The sequence below is a fragment of the Aquarana catesbeiana genome, linkage group LG08 (genome assembly GCF_042186555.1).
Source record: "Aquarana catesbeiana isolate 2022-GZ linkage group LG08, ASM4218655v1, whole genome shotgun sequence".
In the NCBI taxonomy this organism is placed as follows: domain Eukaryota; kingdom Metazoa; phylum Chordata; class Amphibia; order Anura; family Ranidae; genus Aquarana; species Aquarana catesbeiana.
Genome location: NC_133331.1, coordinates 298446419 through 298468101, shown reverse-complemented (window position 1 = coordinate 298468101; position 21683 = coordinate 298446419). Strand labels below are relative to the sequence as shown.

Genomic DNA, 21683 nt, shown 5'->3' with positions numbered 1-21683 from the left:
AAAAAAAAAACAGCATGCAGGCTTCTCTAATGATCTGCTACAGCTCCTTGAAAAAGTATTCATACCCCTTGAAATCTCCCACATTTTTTAATGTCACAACCAAAAATGTAAATGTATTTTATTGGGATTTTATGTGATAGACCAACACAAAGTGGCACATAATTGTGAAGTGGAAGGAAAATGATAAATTATACAAATAAATATGTGAAAAGTGTGGGGGGGGGACATTTGTATGGCGCCCCCCGGAGTCAATACTTTGTAGAACCCCCTTTCTCTGCAATTACAGCTGCAAGTCTTTTTGGGGACGTCTCTACCAGCTTTGCACATCTAGAGAGGGACATTTCTGCCCATTCTTCTTTGCAAAATATTTGTCAGATTGAATGGAGAGCGTCTGTGAACAGCAATTTTCAAGTCTTGTCACAGATTCTCAATGTGATTTAGGTCTGGACTGTGATTGGGCCATTCTAACACATGAATATGCTTTGATCTAAACCATTCCATTGTAGCTCTGGCTGGATGTTTCGGGTCGTTTCCTGCTGGAAGGTGAACCTCCGCCCCAGTTTCAAGTTTTTTGCAGACTCTTACAGGTTTTTGTAATGACACCCCAAGTATATAAGGGGTTAAAGTCGTTTAGGACATTCCCTTCCTGAACACCAAGGCAGCTACTGAACACTCCGATCAGCCGAACAAGAAACCCATATGAATAACTCTCCCCCCCAAATACGAGACAAGATGTTCTGTCTTGAGGGTCAACCAGGAATCAACTCATTTTTTTCACACACGGACACAACAGATAAAATAACTCAGAGACTCTTTCCCCCCCACCCTTGGAAAAGAGGACGGGTTAAACTGTCCAATGACAATGGACACACAGGTCAGGTGTGTTTAAACTTCTCATCAGTACACAGCCTTATCAGCAGGGGGCTGCTGGAGGAATCCCCCCTCCCTCCATAGAGATACACATCCTGTGATCCAAGGCAGACAAACACAATAGAACAGTGGAATACAGCCCAACCCCAAACTAGCACAGCAAACGGTACACAACAGCATGAGACAACATGTTTAAAGAGACTCACTGCACATTGCCAACATGGTGGTATAAGGACGTGTTCAGGTCAAAGTCATCTGATACCATTTATGAGGTGGGAGGTTAGGCCCAGAATGAAGGTATTCTTCAAAAACATTCAAAATAAATGTATAATAATATCAACTTTTAATACTAATACAATTTATACAGGAAAATAAGAAAGGCTGCCAATGTTGAATCCTTTATTCCATAAACATGTATTTGTATGGTTTTCGGAGATGTAAGTCAAGGTGGGGTTTTTATGGGTTTCTCGTACTCCAAACACAAACCTACACCACTGTTCAGTTCTCTGGCATACGGCTGGGCGTGATATAAATAGATATCCCCACAACACTATTTATAATATGGCACATACGGGGTTCCCAGAGTTTTGTGTTTTGGGGGGACATGGACTTGAATCCAAAGTAACATTAGTTCAGGGTCCCCAGGCATACACCTCACAAAGAGTATTGTTCCCTTAAAATCCAGGGCCCATAGTCGAAAGGCAAGAGGCCTGCATTCAGTCCTCTCCAAAAGCCTCTGTCCCGGCTAGGTCTGTCAAATTTTTCTTCTAAGATTGCCCTCTATTTGGCTCCATCCATCTTCCCATCAACTCTGACCAGCTTCCCTGTCCCTCCTGAAGAAAAGCATCCCCACCACATGAAGCTGCCAGCACCATGTTTCACGGTGGGGATGGTGTGTTTAGGGTGATGTGCAGTGTTAGTTTTCTGCCACTGTCGTGGATATTCCACCATACTCTTGCACTATTTAGTGTCAGACAGGAGTGTGTAATGTACAGAATGCAGGGGACAGGAGTGTGTAATGTACAGAATGCAGGGGACAGGAGTGTGTAATGTCCAGAATGTAGAGGACAGGAGTGTGTAATCAACAGAATGTAGAGGACAGGAGTGTGTAATGTACAGAATGTAGAGGACAGGAGTGTGTAATGTACAGAATGTAGAGGACAGGAGTGTGTAATGTACAGAATGTAGAGGACAGGAGTGTGTAATCAACAGAATGCAGGGGACAGGAGTGTGTAATGTACAGAATGAAGGGGACAGGAGTGTGTAATGTACAGAATGAAGGGGACAGGAGTGTGTAATGTACAGAATGCAGGGGACAAGAGTGTGTAATCAACAGAATGCAGGGGACAGGAGTGTGAAATGTACAGAATGCAGGGGACAGGAGTGTGTAATGTACAGTATGCAGGGGACAGGAGTGAGTAATGTACAGAATGTAGGGTACAGGAGTGTGTAGTGTACAGAATGCAGGGGACAGGAGTGTGTAATGTACAGAATGCAGGGGACAGGAGTGTGTAATGTACAGAATGTAGAGAACAGGAGTGTGTAATGCACAGATGGCAGGGGATAGGAGTGTGTAATGCACAGAATGCAGGGGACAAGAGTGTGTAATGTACAGAATGCAGGGGACAGGTGTGTGTAATGTACAGAATGCAGGGGACAGGTGTGTGTAATGTACAGAATGCAGGGGACAGGAGTGTGTAATGTACAGAACGCAGGGGACAGGAGTGTGTAATGTACAGAATGCAGGGGACAGGAGTGTGTAATGTACAGAACGCAGGGGACAGGAGTGTGTAATGCACAGAATGCAGGGGACAGGAGTATGTAATGCACAGAATGAAGGGGACAGGAGTGTGTAATGTACCAAATTCAGGGGACAGGAGTGTGAAATGTACAGAACGCAGGGGACAGGAGTGTGTAATGTACAGAACGCAGGGGACAAGAGTGTGTAATGCACAGAATGCAGGGGACAGGAGTGTGTAATGCACAGAATGAAGGGGACAGGAGTGTGTAATGTACCGAATGCAGGGGACAGGAGTGTGAAATGTACAGAACGCAGGGGACAGGAGTGTGTAATGCACAGAATGAAGGGGACAGGAGTGTGTAATGTACCGAATGCAGGGGACAGGAGTGTGAAATGTACAGAACGCAGGGGACAGGAGTGTGTAATGCACAGAATGCAGGGGACAGGAGTGTGTAATGCACAGAATGAAGGGGACAGGAGTGTGTAATGTACCGAATGCAGGGGACAGGAGTGTGAAATGTACAGAACGCAGGGGACAGGAGTGTGTAATGCACAGAACGCAGGGGACAGGAGTGTGTAATGCACAGAATGAAGGGGACAGGAGTGTGTAATGTACCGAATGCTGGGGACAGGAGTGTATAATGTACAGAATGCAGGGGACAGGAGTGTGAAATGTACAGAATGCAGGGGACAGGAGTGAGTAATGTACAGAATGTAGGGGACAGGAGTGTGTAATGTACAGTATGCAGGGGACAGGAGTGAGTAATGTACAGAATGCAGGGGACAGGAGTGTGTAATGCACAGAATGCAGGGGACAGGAGTGTGTAATGCATAGAATGTAGAGAACAGGAGTGTGTAATGTACAGAATGTAGAGGACAGGAATGTGTAATATACAGAATGCAGGGGACAGGTGTGTGTAATGCACAGAATGCAGGGGACAGGAGTTGTAATGCATAGAATGTAGAGGACAGGAGTGTGTAATGCACAGATGGCAGGGGATAGGAGTGTGTAATGCACAGAATGCAGGGGACAGGAGTGTGTAATGTACAGAATGTAGGGGACAGGAGTGTGTAATGTACAGAATGTAGGGGACAGGTGTGTGTAATGCACAGAATGCAGGGGACAGGAGTGTGTAATGTACAGAATGCAGGGGACAGGAGTGTGTAATGCACAGAATGCAGGCGACAGGAGTGTGTAATGTACAGAATGTAGGGGACAGGAGTGTGTAATGTACAGAATGCAGGGGACAGGAGTGTGTAATGTACAGAATGTAGGGGACAGGAGTGTGTGATGTACAGAATGCAGGGGACAGGAGTGTGTAATGTACAGAATGCAGGGGATAGGAGTGTGTAATGTACAGAATGTAGGGGACAGGAGTGTGTAATGTACAGAATGCAGGGGACAGGAGTGTGTAAAGTACAGAATGCAAGGGACAGGAGTGTGTAATGTACAGAATGCAGGGGACAGTAGTGTGTAATGTACAGAATGCAGGGGACAGGAGTGTGTAATGGTAGTGGAAAAATCGAATGGTTAACGCTGCACTTGAAAATAAAATAATTATGAAAAGTGAAAAATTGTGTATGTATGAAGCTGCCAGCACCGAAAGTCCTAAATACAAAACTCAAATCAGTGTAAAACGTGGGGTGGGTGCGGTGCTGAATATGTAAATCCAAAAATGAAAGAAAAAAAATTGAATAAAATAACAATCAGTAGTGGTGAAAAGTGTAAGTAGAAAACTAAAGCAAAGTCCCTAAACCTCAAAACAGGGAAAATGACAAAAGCGATCCAGTAAACCAAGTGAAAAAATAAAACAAGGTTTAAATCCTATAAATGACAATGTTATGAGTCATAAATATAGAAGCAGAATGTCACAAGATATGAAGTAACAAAACCTAAAAAAAAACAAAAAGCAGAATGATGGTGATCACAAAATGTGCAAACGAAACACTCATATGAGTTCCTGTGTATGCCGTGTGAAGATTCCTGTGTATGCCGCCCCCCCTTAGGGTTGCGGCCTCATCCCTTCAAACCCGAACACATATGAATTACCCAGGTTCTGAGGCTAATTAAATGCAGATAAGGCAACAAATGAGTTTAATTACCACCTTAACCAGCCACAGAACCTGTATAGTTAATATGTGTTCGGGTTTAAAGGGATGAGGTGCAAATCTACCCCCCCCCCCTCCTATCCAAGTGTAGACAAATATGACAGGGGAGCCACACGGACCCCCTGAAGCATGGGGCCAGGTCACAATTATGACCCCCTATTATGCCTCTGTCCCAATATCTCTCCTTTTACAGATTCTACAAGCAATACATTACAAAAAAACAAACCCTGAGACTGTTTATTGGAGCCGGAGTGAATGGACTGTTGCTTGTGTGACTGGGGGGCCTCTGTACTGTTTGGGAAAGAACCGGTTAATATCATCGCTCTCTGTGGGGGGAGCACTACACATCTATAAGGATATACAGTATATACACACACAGCACAAGGACGTGTTCACACTACGAGGCGTTTCTCAGGGCTGAAGTTCCTCTGAGCTCCACAAGGTGGTGATCTCACTTCTACCCAGACAGGAAGTCTCTATGGAAGACAGGAAATGATGTCAGGTACAGGAAGAAAGCTCCTTGTGATACGACGTAGAGGTGACGTTGCTGAAATTGGCAGCAGAAGAGGTAATAAGATATTATTTTCTATTTACACCCAGTAACCCCCCATCATGTCCGTCCTCTTCCTCCATAGTCACTGTGATGTCTTTTATCTCCAGCAGATGATGATACACACATATATTATTATTATTATACAGGATTTATATCGCACCCACAGTTTGCACAACATGAGGACAAACAGTACAGTTACAATACAATATAATACAGGAGGAATCAGAGGGCCCTGATCCTTAGAGCTTACAATCTAAGAGGGAGGGTCAAGTGATACAAAAGTTAATAACTGTGGGAGATGGGCTGATGGAGAAAATAAAAGTCCAGTTGTTAGGTGGGGGCAGGATAGGCTTCTCATAGGAGAAGGGTTTTCAGGGATCGTCTTAAAGTGGACAGAGTAGGAGATAGTCAGACAAATTGGGATAGGGAGTTCCAAAGGATGGGAGAGGCTCGGTAGAAGTCCTGAAAATGAGCATAGGAGGAAGTGATGAGGGAGCTAGAGAACAGGAGGTTTTGGGAGGATCGAAGAGAATGATTTGGTTGGTATTGTGAGACTAGGTTAGTCATATAGTTGGGGGCCGAGTTCTGGGTGACTTTCTAAGTTGTTAGTATTTTGAATTTAATTTTTTGGGTAAGCAGAAGATTGGCAGAGAGGAGCAGCAGACATTGAATGGTTGGTAAGGTGGATGAGTCTGGCAACAGAATTCATGATGGGCTGAAGGGGGGATAGCCTATATAAAGGCAATTTGGTGAGGAGGGACTTGCAGTAGTCAAGGCAAGAGATAACCAGGGATTGAATCAGTAGCTTTGTGAGGTCATTGGTTAGGAAGGGACGTAATTTGGAGATGTTGCGGAGGTTGACGCGGAAAGCTTTGGACAGTGATTGGATGTGGGGCTGAAAGGAGAATTTAGAGTCCAGGATTGCACCTAGCACCCTGGCTTGTGGGGACATGTTGATGGTTGTGCCATCGATCTTGACAGAGAAGTCAGGGGGAAGGCGCACGTGGGGGAGGAAATATTATGAGCTCGGTTTTGGATAGATTGAGTTTGAGGAAGTGTTGTGACATCCAGGCTGATATGTCTGTTAGTAAATTAGAAGGATTGATAGAAAGCACTTGTTATAGAGAGGAAGGAGAGCTAGATAGGGAAACAAGGTCACCTGCAGTCTGTTTGGTGTTTTTCTTTTTTTTTATTACTAAGCGTTTTTTTATTGAGAAAAAGAAGTTTGCAATACAAAATTACATGGGATATAAAACTACTTATCGAAAAATCATTTGGGTTACAGAGTTAGACAATGATCGTCCAAATAGATAAGTATTCAAGGTTAAACATGACAATCTTAATGCTATATGATCTTATCAGCTATATGGTATGTCAAACAAGACTGGATCCAGAAAGTCAAAAACAACAGAAATAAAAAGAAAACCATAACTCAGGTAATTCTTGTAGATGAAAAGTGAACCAAGGGTTCCATTTAGCGTCGTAGATAGGGATGGAGTCATGCAGTGTGTGAAATATTTTTTTCAGATTACATTATTTGATCAACTCGAGAGATAACTTGCGAGAATGGGACTGTGTTCGACTTCCAGTTAAGGGCGATTGCCCAATGCAGCGCAATACAAATAGTGTGTAATAGTTTCATTAGGGGGTTTCGGGATATCAGGGATTTTTTCAAATAGTAGACAGTGAGTATGTGTCAGAGCCATGTGCCTCCCCGCCAGCTTATCCATTAGCTCCATAGTTGCCCTCCAAGTAGGTTGCAGAGCTTCACATTCCCAGAACACGTGCAAAAAAAAAACCTGGAAGAGCACATCCTCGGAAACAAGATGTGGAAGTCTGTGGGTAGATCTTTCCCAAACATAAAAGGAGTATAGTACCAGCGGGTAAATAATTTAATCGCTGTTTGCCTAATGCCCCGTACACACGGTCGGATTTTCCGATGGATGAAAATGTCCGATCGGAGCGTGTTGTCGGAAATTCCGACCGTGTGTGGGCTCCATCGGACATTTTCCTTCGGATTTTCTGACACACAAAGCACATCATCCGCATACATGCAGAATTTATAAGTAAAGGAAGCTTTGTTGTAGCCCGGAATATCCGGGTGCTGCAGTATGGCAATGGCTAGGGGCTCAATAGCCAGAGCGAAAATGAGTGGGGACAGTGGGCACTACCAAGCCGGAAAAACTCTGAGCTACATCCAGGGATTTTGACACGCCTGCTGGGGTTTTGGTATAGAGCCTGTAGGAAATCACCCTGAAAGCCATAGCGCTTTAGTAGGAGAAACGCATAGCTCCAAGACACACTGTCAAAAGCTTTATGAATGTCTAAACTTAACGTGAACAGTTTCATGGAGAAAAGGTTTGCATCCTGAATAATATCTGTGGCTAGGCGGATATTGTCTGTTATAAGGTGGTGGGGGATAAACCCTGACTGGTAAGGGGAAATTAGTGAGGAAATCACTCCTGCGAGTCTATCGGCTAAGATCCTACTGAAAATTTTCAGGTCACTGATAACCGATATGGGCCTAAAATTCTGGGGGTGAGTGTGGTCCTTATTCTGCTTAGGGATGAGCGACATGTTTGCTAACAGCATTTCCTCCGGAAAGCTGTTATCTTGTAGGACAAAGTTAAAAAGCCGAACCAGCCTGGGAGACAGTTGGGAGGCAAATTTTTTTATAATATATGGTAGAAAAACCATCAGGCCCGGGGGAAGAACCTGTCTTTAGTGCCTTGATGACATTCAGCACTTCTGATTGGGAAATAGGTGAATTAAGTTTGTCTAATTGTGAGAGTCGGGATTGGGATAGAGTTAAACCAGAACAAAGCCTCATGTCACGCGTGCCATGTACCTGAGATGAGACCGAAGTAGTGGGGAGGCCTCCCTTGCACCTCGGGTCCTTGAAGCCTCTGGAGATGTAGACAGAGACTTGGTGGACACCGAGTGGCACGGGTGCCAGGGGTGTGGAGCACTGTGCAAGCCTTTGTCCGAGATCCGAGCCAAGGTCAAGTCCAGTTTGGCAACGAAGTATAAAAGGGTTAATCAGAAGAAAAATGGTCAAGAACCAAGCCGGGGTCAGTTCCAATCTGGCAGCTGAGTACAAAAGGGGCAAAGAAGTAGAATGATAGAAAAACCAAGTTAAAAGCTGCGCTCTGGGTTTATGATCAAACAAATATGTTGTGACAACGAAAGCAGCCTGCACCAAGATCTAGTCTCCAAATCTCATCATAAAAAGTTAAACAAAGATGCGGCGCTAAAATGTAATCTGAAACAAAATCACTCAAAAGTGAATAGGATAGGATTGAACAAACCACTAAATGAATGAATAAATATTAAAGTGAGTATACGTGGAGATAGAAGCAAAATTAATACACTCATATGCAGTAAACAAACAATCAAAAGTGAATAAACACATTAGTAAAAGCAAATTCATATACTGATAACCAGGAAATTAGTAATGATTAATTGCCAAAAGTGAATATGGTAATATATTCAGTGAAAACATCCCAAAAATAAATATAAAGTCCAGAATACGTAAAACAACAAAAAAGGGGGGGATCCGTGATGGAAAAGTGCCACAAAAGTGCAGAAGGAGGGGAAGATGCAGATGGGGAATCCTCTATGACTCTTCACACCCAAGGTGGAATATCAGATGCGCTTACCAGATCCCAATGACTGCTATTATGGCAGTCATAAACGGCACAGGGAATATACAGGTCTCCCCACAACCTCAGCAAATGATGCCCGTACGCGGCAGATGGTATAATGTGTGCAGTTAAAATTCGCCTCTAGAATCAAATAAGCGCCGGCCGGCTTCAGCTGCTGCCTGTTCCTTCCGGGTTCAGCGTGGTGTGGTGGTGACGTCAGCACGCCGCTCCTCCCTGCGCCGTTTCGACAAATCTGTCGTCTTCCTGAGGTCGTATTGTATTACATAGTTGCTGGTTGATCTTACACAGACAGATCGGAGGGAGGCACAGCGTGTAACGCAGGAGTTGCAGGGAGGGAGGCGGGAAGTTAACAAACAGGTGATTGGCTGCATATGAGTGTATTAAAGAAGTAGAATGGTCAAGGTACAAATCCGAGGTCAATGGCAAGCAGGAATCAAGAGTAGTCAAATAGGTTTCCAGGTCACAACAAGTTCAGACAGATCACACACTAGCACAGGAACAAGGGGGGGACTGAAGATAATCCAGCAATTTGACAGTGTCTGGGCTGGGCTTATATAGGGAAGTTTGAGGTAACTTCCTGGGCGCCTCCTGGGCATTTTCCCACCTTTTTCCATCAGGTTGAGGTCACTTCCTGTCCGCTTCCTGGGCATATTCCTGCCGTTTTTCATCAGGTCTTCTGCGCAGGTGCGGGTTGGCGCGCTGAGGCGTCTTTAGCGCATGCTCAGTTGGAACGGATTTCCTCTTGTGGCAACGCGCAATTGGTGCATACTTAGTAAGCCCTGGACTCTTACACCTCATCTGATGGTCCAGACTGGGGGGGTCCAAGTAATGTTGAGTAAAAATTTTTAAGACTTCTTGAGGGTGAGATGTAATTATGCCCGAAGGGGTAGTCAATTTATAAACGTGCGGAGGGTGGAAAGGCTGGTTCAGTTTCCTAGCGAACATGGTTGAGGCGGTGTAATGCCCTGTACACACGGTCGGATTTTCCGACAGGAAAAAAGTGCGATCGGATTGTTTTGTTGGAAATTCCGATCGTGTGTGGGCTCCATCGGACTTTTTCCGTCTGAATTTCCGACACACAAAGTTTGAGAGCAGGCTATAAAATTTTCCGACAACAAAATGTAGACAAATCCGATGCACAAAGTGCCACCCATGCTCAGAATAAATTAAGAGACGAAAGCTATTGGCTACTGCCCCGTTTATAGTCCCGACGTACGCGTTTTACGTCACCGTTTTCAGACCGATCAGATTTTCCGACAACTTTGTGTAACTGTGTGTATGCAAGACAAGTTTGGGCCAACATCCGTCTGAAAAAATCCATGGATTTTGTTGTCGGAATGTCCGATCAATGTCCGATCGTGTGTACAGGGCATTACTGTGCAATAGGCATCTTGCCTTGGACCATCGCAGGGCCCTTCTCCACTTTAGCCGAGAGTAGCGAGTCAAATTCGAGGAAAGTCTGGTAGACTAAAGTCAGGGCTGCGGAATTTTTATATAAACTGTCCAGCTCCGCAGAGAGCTGTACTATTTTTTCTTATTAGTTTTATTGTGGGCAGTAGCTAAACTGATAAGTTTACCCCGCAGCAACTGCCTTATGAGCGACCCACACTGTAGAAATGGCGGTCCCAGGGAGGGCGTTTAGAGCAAAGTAGGTATCTATAGATTGAGAAACCTCAGATTCACCCGCCAAGTCAGAAAGAAGTGCCTCATTGAGTCTCCACATAAATGGTGTAGGGGCTAGCTTAATAAATTCTGTGGTGAAGGAGGTTATGTGGTGGTCAGACCATGCACAGTTATGAATGGAGGCTGTCTGAGAGATAGCAAGGATAATAGGAGTGGAGAGAATATAGTCTAGTCTTGCGTAACTGTTGTGCAGATGAGACGTATATTCTTTTGCTCCTATGTTGTGTGTGCCCGCCATGTGTTCACTAGTTGAAATTCCAGAAGTTTACGGGAAATGGATTTAGGGAAAGCCCTGGAACTAGTGGAGGCCGTGCACCCTGTCTAGTGTGGGGTTCGCTACCATGTTAAAATCTCCCCCTATAATCATATGGGGGGATTGATATTTTGCTAAAATATCAAAAAAGGATGTGAAGAAGGAGGCAGAGGATTCGTTGGGGGCATAAACACTAGCTATGGTAAGCTCCCGGTTATGAATATCCTCCCTTTATTATAACATAGCGACTTTCCTTATCTTTGTAAATCTGACGCACATCCATAGGAAAGGAGGCGTGTAAAAATATGGCAGCACCCCTACTCTTCGATGAATGAAGTGTGTAGAAAGCTTGTGGGAAAGTTCTATGAAAGAACTTGGGATGGGAGTTTTGCGAGAAGTGTGTCTCTTGAATCAGTAGAATTTTAGCATTAAGTCGCTTATAGTGGGAGAAGGCTTTACTCCTCTTAATAGGGAGAGTTGAAGCCTTTGACGTTATGCGAGATGCAATTAATCGCCATTACTAAGATTAGGGGGGGCGTTCAGCTGAATGAGTGAAGAATAGGCTTGTAGGCTACTATCAAATATGGAACCTAACTCCACAAAGCCCCAATACTGCATTTGTAACAGATTGCAGACCATAGAGGAACATTTAAAACAGCGGATAGAGGCCTTATGACCTCACCTACTCCAAAAACGCCTGTCAGGACAAGAATGACTATAATCAGTTGAGGATTCAAACCTGAGAAAAAAAAGAGTCCAAAAAAAAAAAAGAAAATGAACAAAAAATGAACAGGATCAGGAACATTTTTGTATCCTGAAAATAGAATGTTACAACCGAGACAACCAAGTCTCGAACCCAGCAGCACCACTGATCTTGTGCCCAAACCAAAAGAGGGGACCAGTGTGAGGAACCTAGCTGTAAAAAAAAGATTTAAAAAGTGGTAAAGTTGCTGGGTGGGGATGTCATGCAGCAGCACCAAGGGACAGGCTCCTGACAAAGTGGGTGCCTTGAGACTGAGGGTGCGTCGTCGCTGAATCCAACGGGGCAGATCGTAGAGATAGCTGTATTGATGCGATGAAGTTAGCTATGTCCCCGGTTAAGCGTTATCATATCGAATTCTCCTTCTGTCGTGTCTGGTAGGTGGCATGTGCCAGATTTGAGATTGCCTGGGGGGGTCAAGGGATGGCAGGGCACCGCTTCAGCTTCCATGTGGCCCAATTTCACCAGGATCTCCTGACCCTCCAGAACTGTGGTGGCAGCATAAGTGGAGCCATTATGAGGAACCCACCAATTTAAATGGGAAATATGTATCGGATCCGGGCTGCTTAAAGTGTTACAGTGACCTCCTTCATGCCCCTGTGTCTGTCCAATGTGGCTAGTGAGATATCCGGATAGTTCTGAACAGTGTAATCATCAAGGGCGATGCGTAGGGTGTTTCTAGCAGCCCTTAAAATGTCTTCTTTCGTCAGGAAATCCTTCATACAAAGGATTATGTCACGCGGCAGTTTGTCTGCTGGAGGTTTTGGTCTGAGGGCCCTGTGAAACCTGCCACACCTAAAGGCCGCAGATTCACATTTTGGAAGGAGAGACTTGAACAGCCTGATGACAGTGTGAATCAAATCTGTTACCGACTCTGGAATACCTCGCAATTGCAGATTATTGCATCTATTCCTGTTGTCCAGATCTTCAACCTGATTTGATCAAATGCTGTTGTTAACGTTGTTAACATTTCATGCTCTGGACTGAGCTCATTATAAGCCAGGGCCAGTTCATCGTGTTTAGTTTCCAGCATGTCAGTTCTAGTACCCAGAGCTGCAATCTCCTGTGACAGTGCATGGGAGGTCTTGTGCGTTTCTGTTTGGAACTTTGTTGCCAGTCTATTATACATCTTTTCTAGGCTAGCATCTAGGTCAGCTTTAGATAGAGAAGAGGTGTACTCACTGCCAGGATCCGAAGGTGAGCCAGGAACAGAAGGCACAGAGGGGGCCGCTGGAGCAGGAGAATGTGCTCGGGCCACGGCGCCATTTTGGGACATGCTGTATTGTTCCCTGGTGCAGAGGAGATAGTGGGTTAGAGAATTCTGAGCGGGCCCCGGGATTTTTTCTTCAACAACGGCATGCACTGTGTCTTTGTGCCTCGAGGGGTGTTAGAAGTGTCGGTGTAAGGCCATTTATAGCCCTCTGTGAGCCAATCATGTCCCGCGGTGTGCGGAGCTACTGTGTCAGGCGTCCATCTCGCTCAGCGCTGAGCATGCGCCCCCTGTTTGGTGTTTTATCAAAGTAGTTTGCTGTATATTCTCGCTTTTTGCAATCTCTTTGTGCAGAGCCAAAGGACGCCCACTTAAATCAAAAATTCACTTATAGAAAGAACCCCAGACATGTGCCCCCCAGTCATTAATATTGTGGAAATGTACAGTAGATGAACCCCTTCAGGGTCAGAACATCCCCCCCCCCACTTACAGGGCTTAAACATTTCCTTCATTTTGGAGATGTGTCACCTTTTCCACCAGTGACCTTCTCATCTCATCCGTCTATTGTACATTTTCTACATCTATACTAACAATGTCACGCTTACCCCTAACGCAGGTGGTCAGACACTATAGCTGGCTTCTGTGTTCTTCACCTATAGAAGCCCCCTTTTCCATAAGGCAAGCAGGCCTACCTGTACTCAGTTGCCCCCCAGGATTTACAGAATGCTATAGTGCCTGGCCACCACGCCTGAGCAGGAACAAACTGAGCACAGCAACCAGGTATTTGCAGGTTGGCAGACAGACAGAGTGGTTCCAACGATAGTCCAGGTACAAGGCAGGCAAGGTTCAGAATAGTCAGGGTCAAATCCACAGTCAAAAGGCAAACAGAGTTCAGAAAGTAGTCGATATCTGAACCAAGGTCATCAACGAGGGAATTCCAACACCAGAGTAGGGCAGACAAACAGAGAGCTTGGAGCACATGTTACAAACGCAATATCACAAGCATGAGACTGCAGGCTTGGCTGGCTTAAATCAGGTTGGGTCTCCACCCAGAGACTGACCACATCAATTACCTTACAGGTGGGACAGACAGACAGAAGAATGCATCACAGCCAAAACCTGGATGCAGGAATTAGGAGTAGGAGCAAAACACACTCCTGACAAGCGGATTATAGTAATTTTATTAGTGGTGGGGGTTGGGCGGTTTATTTAGGAGGGATTGGAATATGTATTTATTTTATGAGATGCAAATAAGAAGAAAAAAAGAAAAATTTAATTTTCAGTAAATGTCCGTAATTTATTTTCCCATAATGATCCCAGTCTCAGATATTCATCCTAAAATGTGATCAGTAAAATCTCCAGAGTACACGTAGATCACAGGAATATGATGTGTCCTGACAAAGCCCAAAGACAAAAATCATCTTCCAGTTTAGGAGAGGAGGGGCGCACCCAGGAGAAATGATTCTGTGTACAGAAACCTCACAGAGCACCCCCCACAGCTCCCTCCTCCCAATGCCCCTCCAATCAGCGTCAGAGAATCCTATGACATCACACTGACCTCATAGCGCCTCCTCCTAATATCTCTCTATCCGACTTTTTTTTTCTAATGCTCTTAGGATGTGGGCCGACCCCTGGCCTCCTCACTTTCCAAGTAGGGCTGTTGAACCTGCATTGTATGTAATATCAGAAACCTCAGCATGAAGTGGGGTTTAAATAAAAAGAGACCTGACCAGTGAGGTGAGGAGGATTCTGGGAATGTCATTTGATTTTACTATTTGTGTTCAAATCTAGAGTTTTCCTCCTGTGAAGTCTGGAGATCATCTGACCATCACATTGCCTCCACCTCCCTCCCTGATAGAATAGAGAAATAAAAAGAAGATTCTAGAAGTCACCAGAGAGATCATCGAGCTGCTGACAGGAGAGGTGAGCGGAGCTCGGAAGGACATCATGATGGACAATCAGCCGCCCCTCACATCACCGGGTAAGAGGAGACTTTATTGTAAAGGAGAGAGCAGTACGGAGGATCCACCTAGATCCCCCATCATCTGATAAACACATAGAAACAATGTATTCAGTCAGTGTGTGTGTTTCCTACAGATGGATCCAGTAATGGGAACCCACCAGAGAGATGTCCCCGTCCTCTGTATTCCTGGGATTCTACACAGGAAGATCACACCATCCCTCACCATCATCAGGTAGATGATTGACAATTATTGGTAGTTATGATTTATACACAAGCATGTTTGTTGCAATGAATATTTTTTTATATTTTCAGAGTGGAAACCTTGGGGATGATAATATTAATGTTAAAGAAGAGTATAAAGAGGAGGATGAGGAGTATGGATTGATGAAAAACTTTTCAGAAGGACACAGGGATATGATGGAGCCACCTAATATCAGGAACCCACCAGAGAGATGTTCCCGTCCTCTGTATTCCCGGGATTCCACACAGGAAGATCACACCATCTCTCACTATCATCAGGTAGATGAGGAACAATCACTGATAGTATCATTAGGATCTGTACATTATCTGCATTGTTACCATTGATGTCATTTTTATTATATATTCAGAGTGGAAATCTGAGAGATTCTAAAGTCGAGGTTAAAAAAGAGATAAAAGAGGAGGATTATGAGGTTGGGGTGATAGAGGAGTCTGAGTCTCTAAAAGTTTACAAGGATCTGTACCAGGACACCATGGAAGAGTCATCCAGCTACAGAAACCCACCAGAGAGATGTCCCCGTCCTCTGTATTCCCGGGATTCCACACAGGAAGATCACAGCATCCCTCACTGTTACAAGGTTGGTGGATCGGAGCATCTAGAACATGGACTTCTGGAGAGGATGTGTGTTTTTTTTATATGATGTCACAATAATAAATCTTCTATTTTATAGATGATATTTTCTCTCATTTTCTTGATTTAGAGTGGAGATCCAATTGATATAGAATTTGAGGTTAAATCAGAAGAAGAAGAGACGTATGTGAGGGATGATCAGCAGTCTATGGAGGAGGATGGAATAACGGGGACATTTATAGAGGAGGACACTCCTACAGAGATCAGCATAGGTGGGTCATTAACACTAAATCCATTCCTCCACCCATACTGCTCACTGATTGGTCCAGAGTAGGGCGGGGACTGGGTGATATCAGCCTGTAATCCCCTGGTCACTTTCCTGAGCTGTGTTCCCCGTCCTGTATTCCTGTATTTCTCTCGGATAATCTTCCTTCTCTGTGCTGCAGACACAATTTATGTATCTAGACTGGATTTATGGAGATTCTGGGGTTCAGCTGGCAGTAAAATTTAGATTTTCTCCATAGGTGTTGCTCAGCCTAGGCACCTGGAGTATGTATCCTGGGTCTTCTGCCTCAAGTCCTGGGTCTAGCAAGACCTCTGACAGAGTAATTCTCCCGGGAATACCTTTTCTGTTATTTGCTGTCTGTGCCGGGTGGAGGGATATGTCTGTATAGTCTCAGACCCAAGTCACTGAGTGCAGTCTCAGGAGATGGGAGGCAGCGGTGTGGGACCTCTGCAACTTGTCTCAAATAAACATTAAGCCACCAATATTATAAGTCCTGACCCCTGCACTATATACTCTATGTTGTACATTACATACTCCTGACTTCTGCTCTCTCCCCTCTACCCACTGCTTATATATACACATAATATGTATTCTCTTTTGTTACACCCATTTCCTACCAGCTGGACATTTTATATCTGATGATTTGATTGGAGCACAGACTTTTACATGTTGATAATAATGTGATAACATCCTCCAACTTTGGAACCTTAAACAGAAAGTGATAATGAGGGAGGAGTCAATAACCCAATGATGGTGGTCTTCAGGATCAGTCCAGTCTTCATCTTGGTTGTTCTCCCCCCATCCTCACTCTCTGACCTCTGGTGGGTCTCAGCCCCGCTGTTATTCATGACTAAATCATGGACTAAATAAGGAAGTGCAGGACTTCTTGTGTTGGGAAGATGGCAATGAGTGATAGAGGGGGAGGGGACACTCGTCCTATAATCCCCTCATCACTGTCACTCCTATAAAAGACAGTTCTCGTTGTTTCCTCACTCTCTGACTAAGGTCCATGAATAAAGAAATGAACTGGTAGGAGATCAGAGGACCCATTTACTAGTTACCTTGAGGGGGGAATTGTAAGATCCTCAGAGACAAAGCTGCCTGATGTGGGCGGAGTCCTGGTTTAGGGGAACCAATCTGCTCATGTCTAGTAATAATCTTTGTATCTCTATTTTAGTAGATGGACGGGAGATGAGGAAAACCTCAGAGGATTGTCTCACTTTGTCTCCAGACTGTAAAGTAGAAGATGAGGACATCACACAGTATAGTCCAGGAGAAAACCCGACTACCTCAAATGTCCATCCGGCACCACACAGTGTAGATGGACCATCGTATTCCTCTTATCCTGAGGAACCTCAGACTGTGAGGGACGGTGCCGGACCATCGTATTCCTCTTATCCTGAGGAACCTCAGACTGTGCGGGACGGTGCCGGACCATCGTATTCCTCTTATCCTGAGGAACCTCAGACTGTGAGGGATAATCCAACAAATAAAAGGTTTCCCTGTCCTGAGTGTGGGAAATGTTTTTCACGGAAGTCCAGTCTTACCACACATATGAGATTGCACACGGGGGAGAAGCCGTATTCCTGTCCTGAGTGCGGGAAATGTTTTTCAGCGATGTTCAGTCTTTCCTATCATCAGAGATTGCACACGGAGGAGAAGCGTTATTCCTGTCCTGAGTGCGGGAAATGTTTTTCAGCGATGTCCAGTCTTACCAGACATCTCAGATTGCACACGGGGGAGAAGCCGTATTCCTGTCCTGAGTGCGGGAAATGTTTTTCAGTGAAGTCCAGTCTTTCCAAGCATCAGAGATTGCACACGGGGGAAAAACCATATTCCTGTCCTGAGTGCGGGAAATGTTTTTCAGTGAAGTCCAGTCTTTCCAAGCATCAGAGATCTCACACGGGGGAGAAGCCGTATTCCTGTCCTGAGTGCAGGAAATGTTTTTCACAGAAGTCCCATCTTTCCCATCATCAGAAATTGCACACGGGGGAGAAGCCGTATTCCTGTCCTGAGTGCGGGAAATGTTTTTCACAGAAGTCCCGTCTTTCTAATCATCAGAGAGTGCACACGGGGGAGAAGCCGTATTCCTGTCCTGAGTGCGGGGAATGTTTTTCGGTGAAGTCCAGTCTTTCCACACATCAGAGATTGCACACGGGGGAGAAGCCGTATTCTTGTCCTGAGTGCGGGAAATGTTTTTCAGCTATGTTCAGTCTCTCCTATCATCAGAAATCTCACATGGGGGAGAAGCCATATTCCTGTCCTGAGTGTGGGAAATGTTTTTCACAGAAGTCCCATCTTTCCAGACATCAGAGATCACACACGGGGGAGAAGCCACTTTCCTGTCCTGAGTGAGGGAATTGTTCCTCACTGAAGTCCTGTCTTCCTGTACATCAGGGGTCCCACACAACCCTCGAGGTGTATTAGTGAGTGTGGGAAATGTCTTGTATATGAATGTTGATGGACATGTGGGGAAGAAGCACACCCTGATATACACCTCAGATATACTCCATGGCTGATCTTCATCATGGAGGAAACACTTGATAAGGAGATCAGAGATCACCAAAGACATGGATGAAGTGTTGTACCGTGTTGGCCATTGATAGCGGGAGAAAAATAAAAATGGAGTCATTACCTCTCATTGGCTGAGTACATTTTGTGGTGGAAGATTTCACAAACATTTACAGGTCTGTTTCTAAACACTTTGTAGAATGAATGTGTAAAGGAAATGTGTAAGTTCTGTATAGAATTGTTTTGTATTTTGCACTGCCCTGGAAATCATATTTTATCACAAATAAAATTTACATTCAGCCAGGAGCAGCGATTTTCTTTTTAAATGCTTAAAGTGAAACATTAAAAATGTCCAATTCCTTTAACTACTTGCTTACTGGGCACCTAAACCCCCCTCCTGCCCAGACCAATTGTCAGCTTTCAGTGCTCTCACACTTTGAATGACAATTACTCAGTCATGCAACACTGTACCCAAATGATTTTTTTGTCCTTTTTTTCATACAAATAGAGCTTTCATTTGGTGGTATTTGATCACCTCTGGGTTTTTTAATTTTTGCGCTATAAATGAAAAAAGACCGAAAATTTTGAAAAAAATGCTTTTTTCTTCGTTTCTGTGATAAAATTTTGCAAATTAGCAATTTTTATTCATAAATGCTGGCCACAATTTATACTGCTACATATCTTTGGTAAAAATAACCCAAATTAGTGGATATTATTTGGTCTGTGTAAAATTTATAGCGTCTACAAGCTATGGTGCAAATCATAAAAAAATGATCACATCTGATCAGACCTGATGTACTGAGGCCTATCTCATTTCTTGAGACCCTAACAAGCCAGGAAAGTACAAATGCCCCCCAAATGACCCCTTTTTGGAAAGTAGACATTCCAGGGTATTTAGTAAAAGGTATGGTGAGTTATTTGAAGTTGTTATTTTTTCCCACAATTCTTTGCAAATTAAGGTTTCTTTTTTATTTTTAAATTTTTTTCAGAAAATTGTCATTGTAATAGCTTATTTCTCTCACATGGAATGTGCATACCACAAATGACACCCCAAAATACATTCAGCTACTCCTCCTGAGTATTACAATACCACATGTGTGGGACTTTTTCGCTAACTGGCCACATACAGAGGCCCAACATGCAGGGAGCATCATCAGGTGTTCAAGGAGCATAAATTACCCATCTAACTTGTTGACTACCTATTACACTTTTGAAGGCCCTAGAGCACCAGGACAATGGAAATGACCCCATTTTGGAAATCTAACACTCCAACGTATAATCTATGAGGCATAATGAGTCTTTTGAACGGTTCATTTTTTTCCAGAAGTTTTTGGAAAATGTTTTTTTTTACACAAAGTTGTCCGTTTATAAGATATTTCCAACACATAGCATTTACATAGCAAAAATAACACCCCAAAATACATTCTGCTATTCCTCCTGAGTATACTGATACCACATGTGTGAGACTTTTACACAGCCTGACCACATACAGAGGCCCGCCAGGGAAGTAGCACCTTCAGGCGATCTACGAGCATAAATTACACATCTCATTTCTCACCCACCTATTACACTTTTGAAGGCCCTGGAGCACCAGGAGAACGGAAACGCCCACAAAATGACCCCCATTTGGGACAGCTAACACCCCAACGTATAATCTATGAGGCATAATGAGTCTTTTGAACGGTTCATTTTTTTCCAGAAGTTTTTGGAAAATGTGGAAAAAAATTAAAACGCATTTTTTTTTTACACAAAGTTGTCCGTTTATAAGATATTTCCAACACATGGCATTTAAATAGCAAAAAATGACACCCCAAAATACATTCTGCCACTCCTTCCGAGTATGGCAATACTACATGTGTGAGACCTTTACACAGCCTGGCCACATACAGAGATCCAACATGCAAGGAACGCCATCAGGTGTTCCAGGGACACATAGCATGCACATACCAAGAATTACACCCCAAAATACATTATGCTGAGCAAAGAGAAACAAAAGATTACCTGTGGTTTTAGTAGTACAGTTGTCCGCAGGAGGATAGCACTGATGCAGGCAGGGACTTGGTCAGCAACAGCGAACACAATTTTTCAGGCAGCAGGCAGAAATACTGTCCATAGTCAGTACAGGCAGCAGGCATGGATACTGTCCATAGGTCAGTGCAGTGCAGGGTCAGTGCAGGCAGAGATTGTCAGCAATGCCAAAATATTGGTCTTGGTATTAGGCAGAAACAAGGTCCATGTGCTGTGGTCAGTGCAACAAACAGAGGCATGATGGCAGTAAGTCCTGCAGGCAGCAGGCAGAAGTAGGGCCTCGTTCAGGACAGAATGGGGACGGGTAGAGGCTTCTCCCACCCAAATCTCTTTGAAGCCTCCGAGTCTCCAGACCCTAATCTAGGAATGAGAAAACAAAGAAAATTGTTTTCTTCATCCAGAAAAACTATTCTGGAGCCCCTCACATATGTGAGACCCCTGTGTTGAATCCCACTAGTCCAGTTGCAGGGTACAAGATCAGTCCAAGAGGCAGGCAAGAGGCATGGTCAAACAGTCCAAGGTCAGCTCCAGATCAGGCAAAGGTATGCACAGAATCGTTAGGCAGAAGCATGGTCGAATAACAGTCCAGGGTCAGTTCCAGATCAGGCAAAGGTATGCACAGAATCGTTAGGCAGAAGCATGGTCGAATAACAGTCCAGGGTCAGTTCCAGATCAGGCAGCGGTATGTACAAAATCGGCAGGCAGAAGCATGGTCAAATAACAAGCCAGGGTCAGTTACAGAGCAGGCAGTGGCATAAGGTGTGTGAAGGCAGGAACTGAGGATTACGTTTACCATACTTCACTAATAATTTAGTGAAGTATGGTAACGGCGGAAACATTCACCTATACAGAGGCCTGGTTGGGAAGGACATTGTGCACAATAATAAGATGTGTCTCTTCTGACTCCTGCTCTGGTACACACCTTACATCTTTTTTGACGTCTTTGGCCTGTTGGTTTGGGAGGGAGTTTATCTGGAAAGTGGCGTTCGGAGAGTCGACTAACAACATCTAATCGGATGTTTTCTGGTGGGCCGTTTGGGAATATAAGGGCAGTGTAAATTTCCTCCTGGTAGCCAAGGAAGGGTTGGGGGCTTTGGGTGGAGTTGCGGTAAATGATATAGGAGTTGTATATGGCCGATTGAAAAAAATAAATCAATACTTTTTTGTACCAATGGTATGTCCTTCTTGTGGCAAGGTATGGTTCCAACATTTGATTGTTGAA

The 21683-nt window shown here is 44.3% G+C and overlaps 2 protein-coding genes across 2 annotated transcripts in view; both read left to right on the top strand.

Moving 5' to 3' along the window:
- LOC141106848 (uncharacterized) overlaps positions 1–21683 on the top strand; it is a 141917-nt gene that overhangs the window by 7149 nt on the left and 113085 nt on the right. The window contains 1 exon segment of the mRNA XM_073597777.1: positions 17105–18259. Within this exon segment, the coding sequence (XP_073453878.1) occupies positions 17105–18259 (1155 nt within the window).
- On the top strand, positions 5202–16599 carry LOC141104910 (uncharacterized). The gene is made up of 6 exons (XM_073594713.1): positions 5202–5288; positions 14636–14825; positions 14942–15039; positions 15120–15326; positions 15416–15643; positions 15767–16599. The coding sequence occupies exons 2-6, from the start codon at positions 14792–14794 to the stop codon at positions 15968–15970; spliced, it is 771 nt and encodes a 256-aa protein (XP_073450814.1). The 5' UTR covers positions 5202–5288; positions 14636–14791; the 3' UTR covers positions 15971–16599.

What these genes read in the sequence shown, in the direction of transcription:
- LOC141104910 (XM_073594713.1), top strand. Translation starts at nt 14,792, where the DNA reads ATGATGGACAATCAGCCGCCCCTCACATCACCGG. An exon ending in CCATCCCTCACCATCATCAG is followed by an intron (nt 15,040 to 15,119) that starts GTAGATGATTGA and finishes TTATATTTTCAG; the next exon opens with AGTGGAAACCTTGGGGATGA. An exon ending in GCATCCCTCACTGTTACAAG is followed by an intron (nt 15,644 to 15,766) that starts GTTGGTGGATCG and finishes TTCTTGATTTAG; the next exon opens with AGTGGAGATCCAATTGATAT.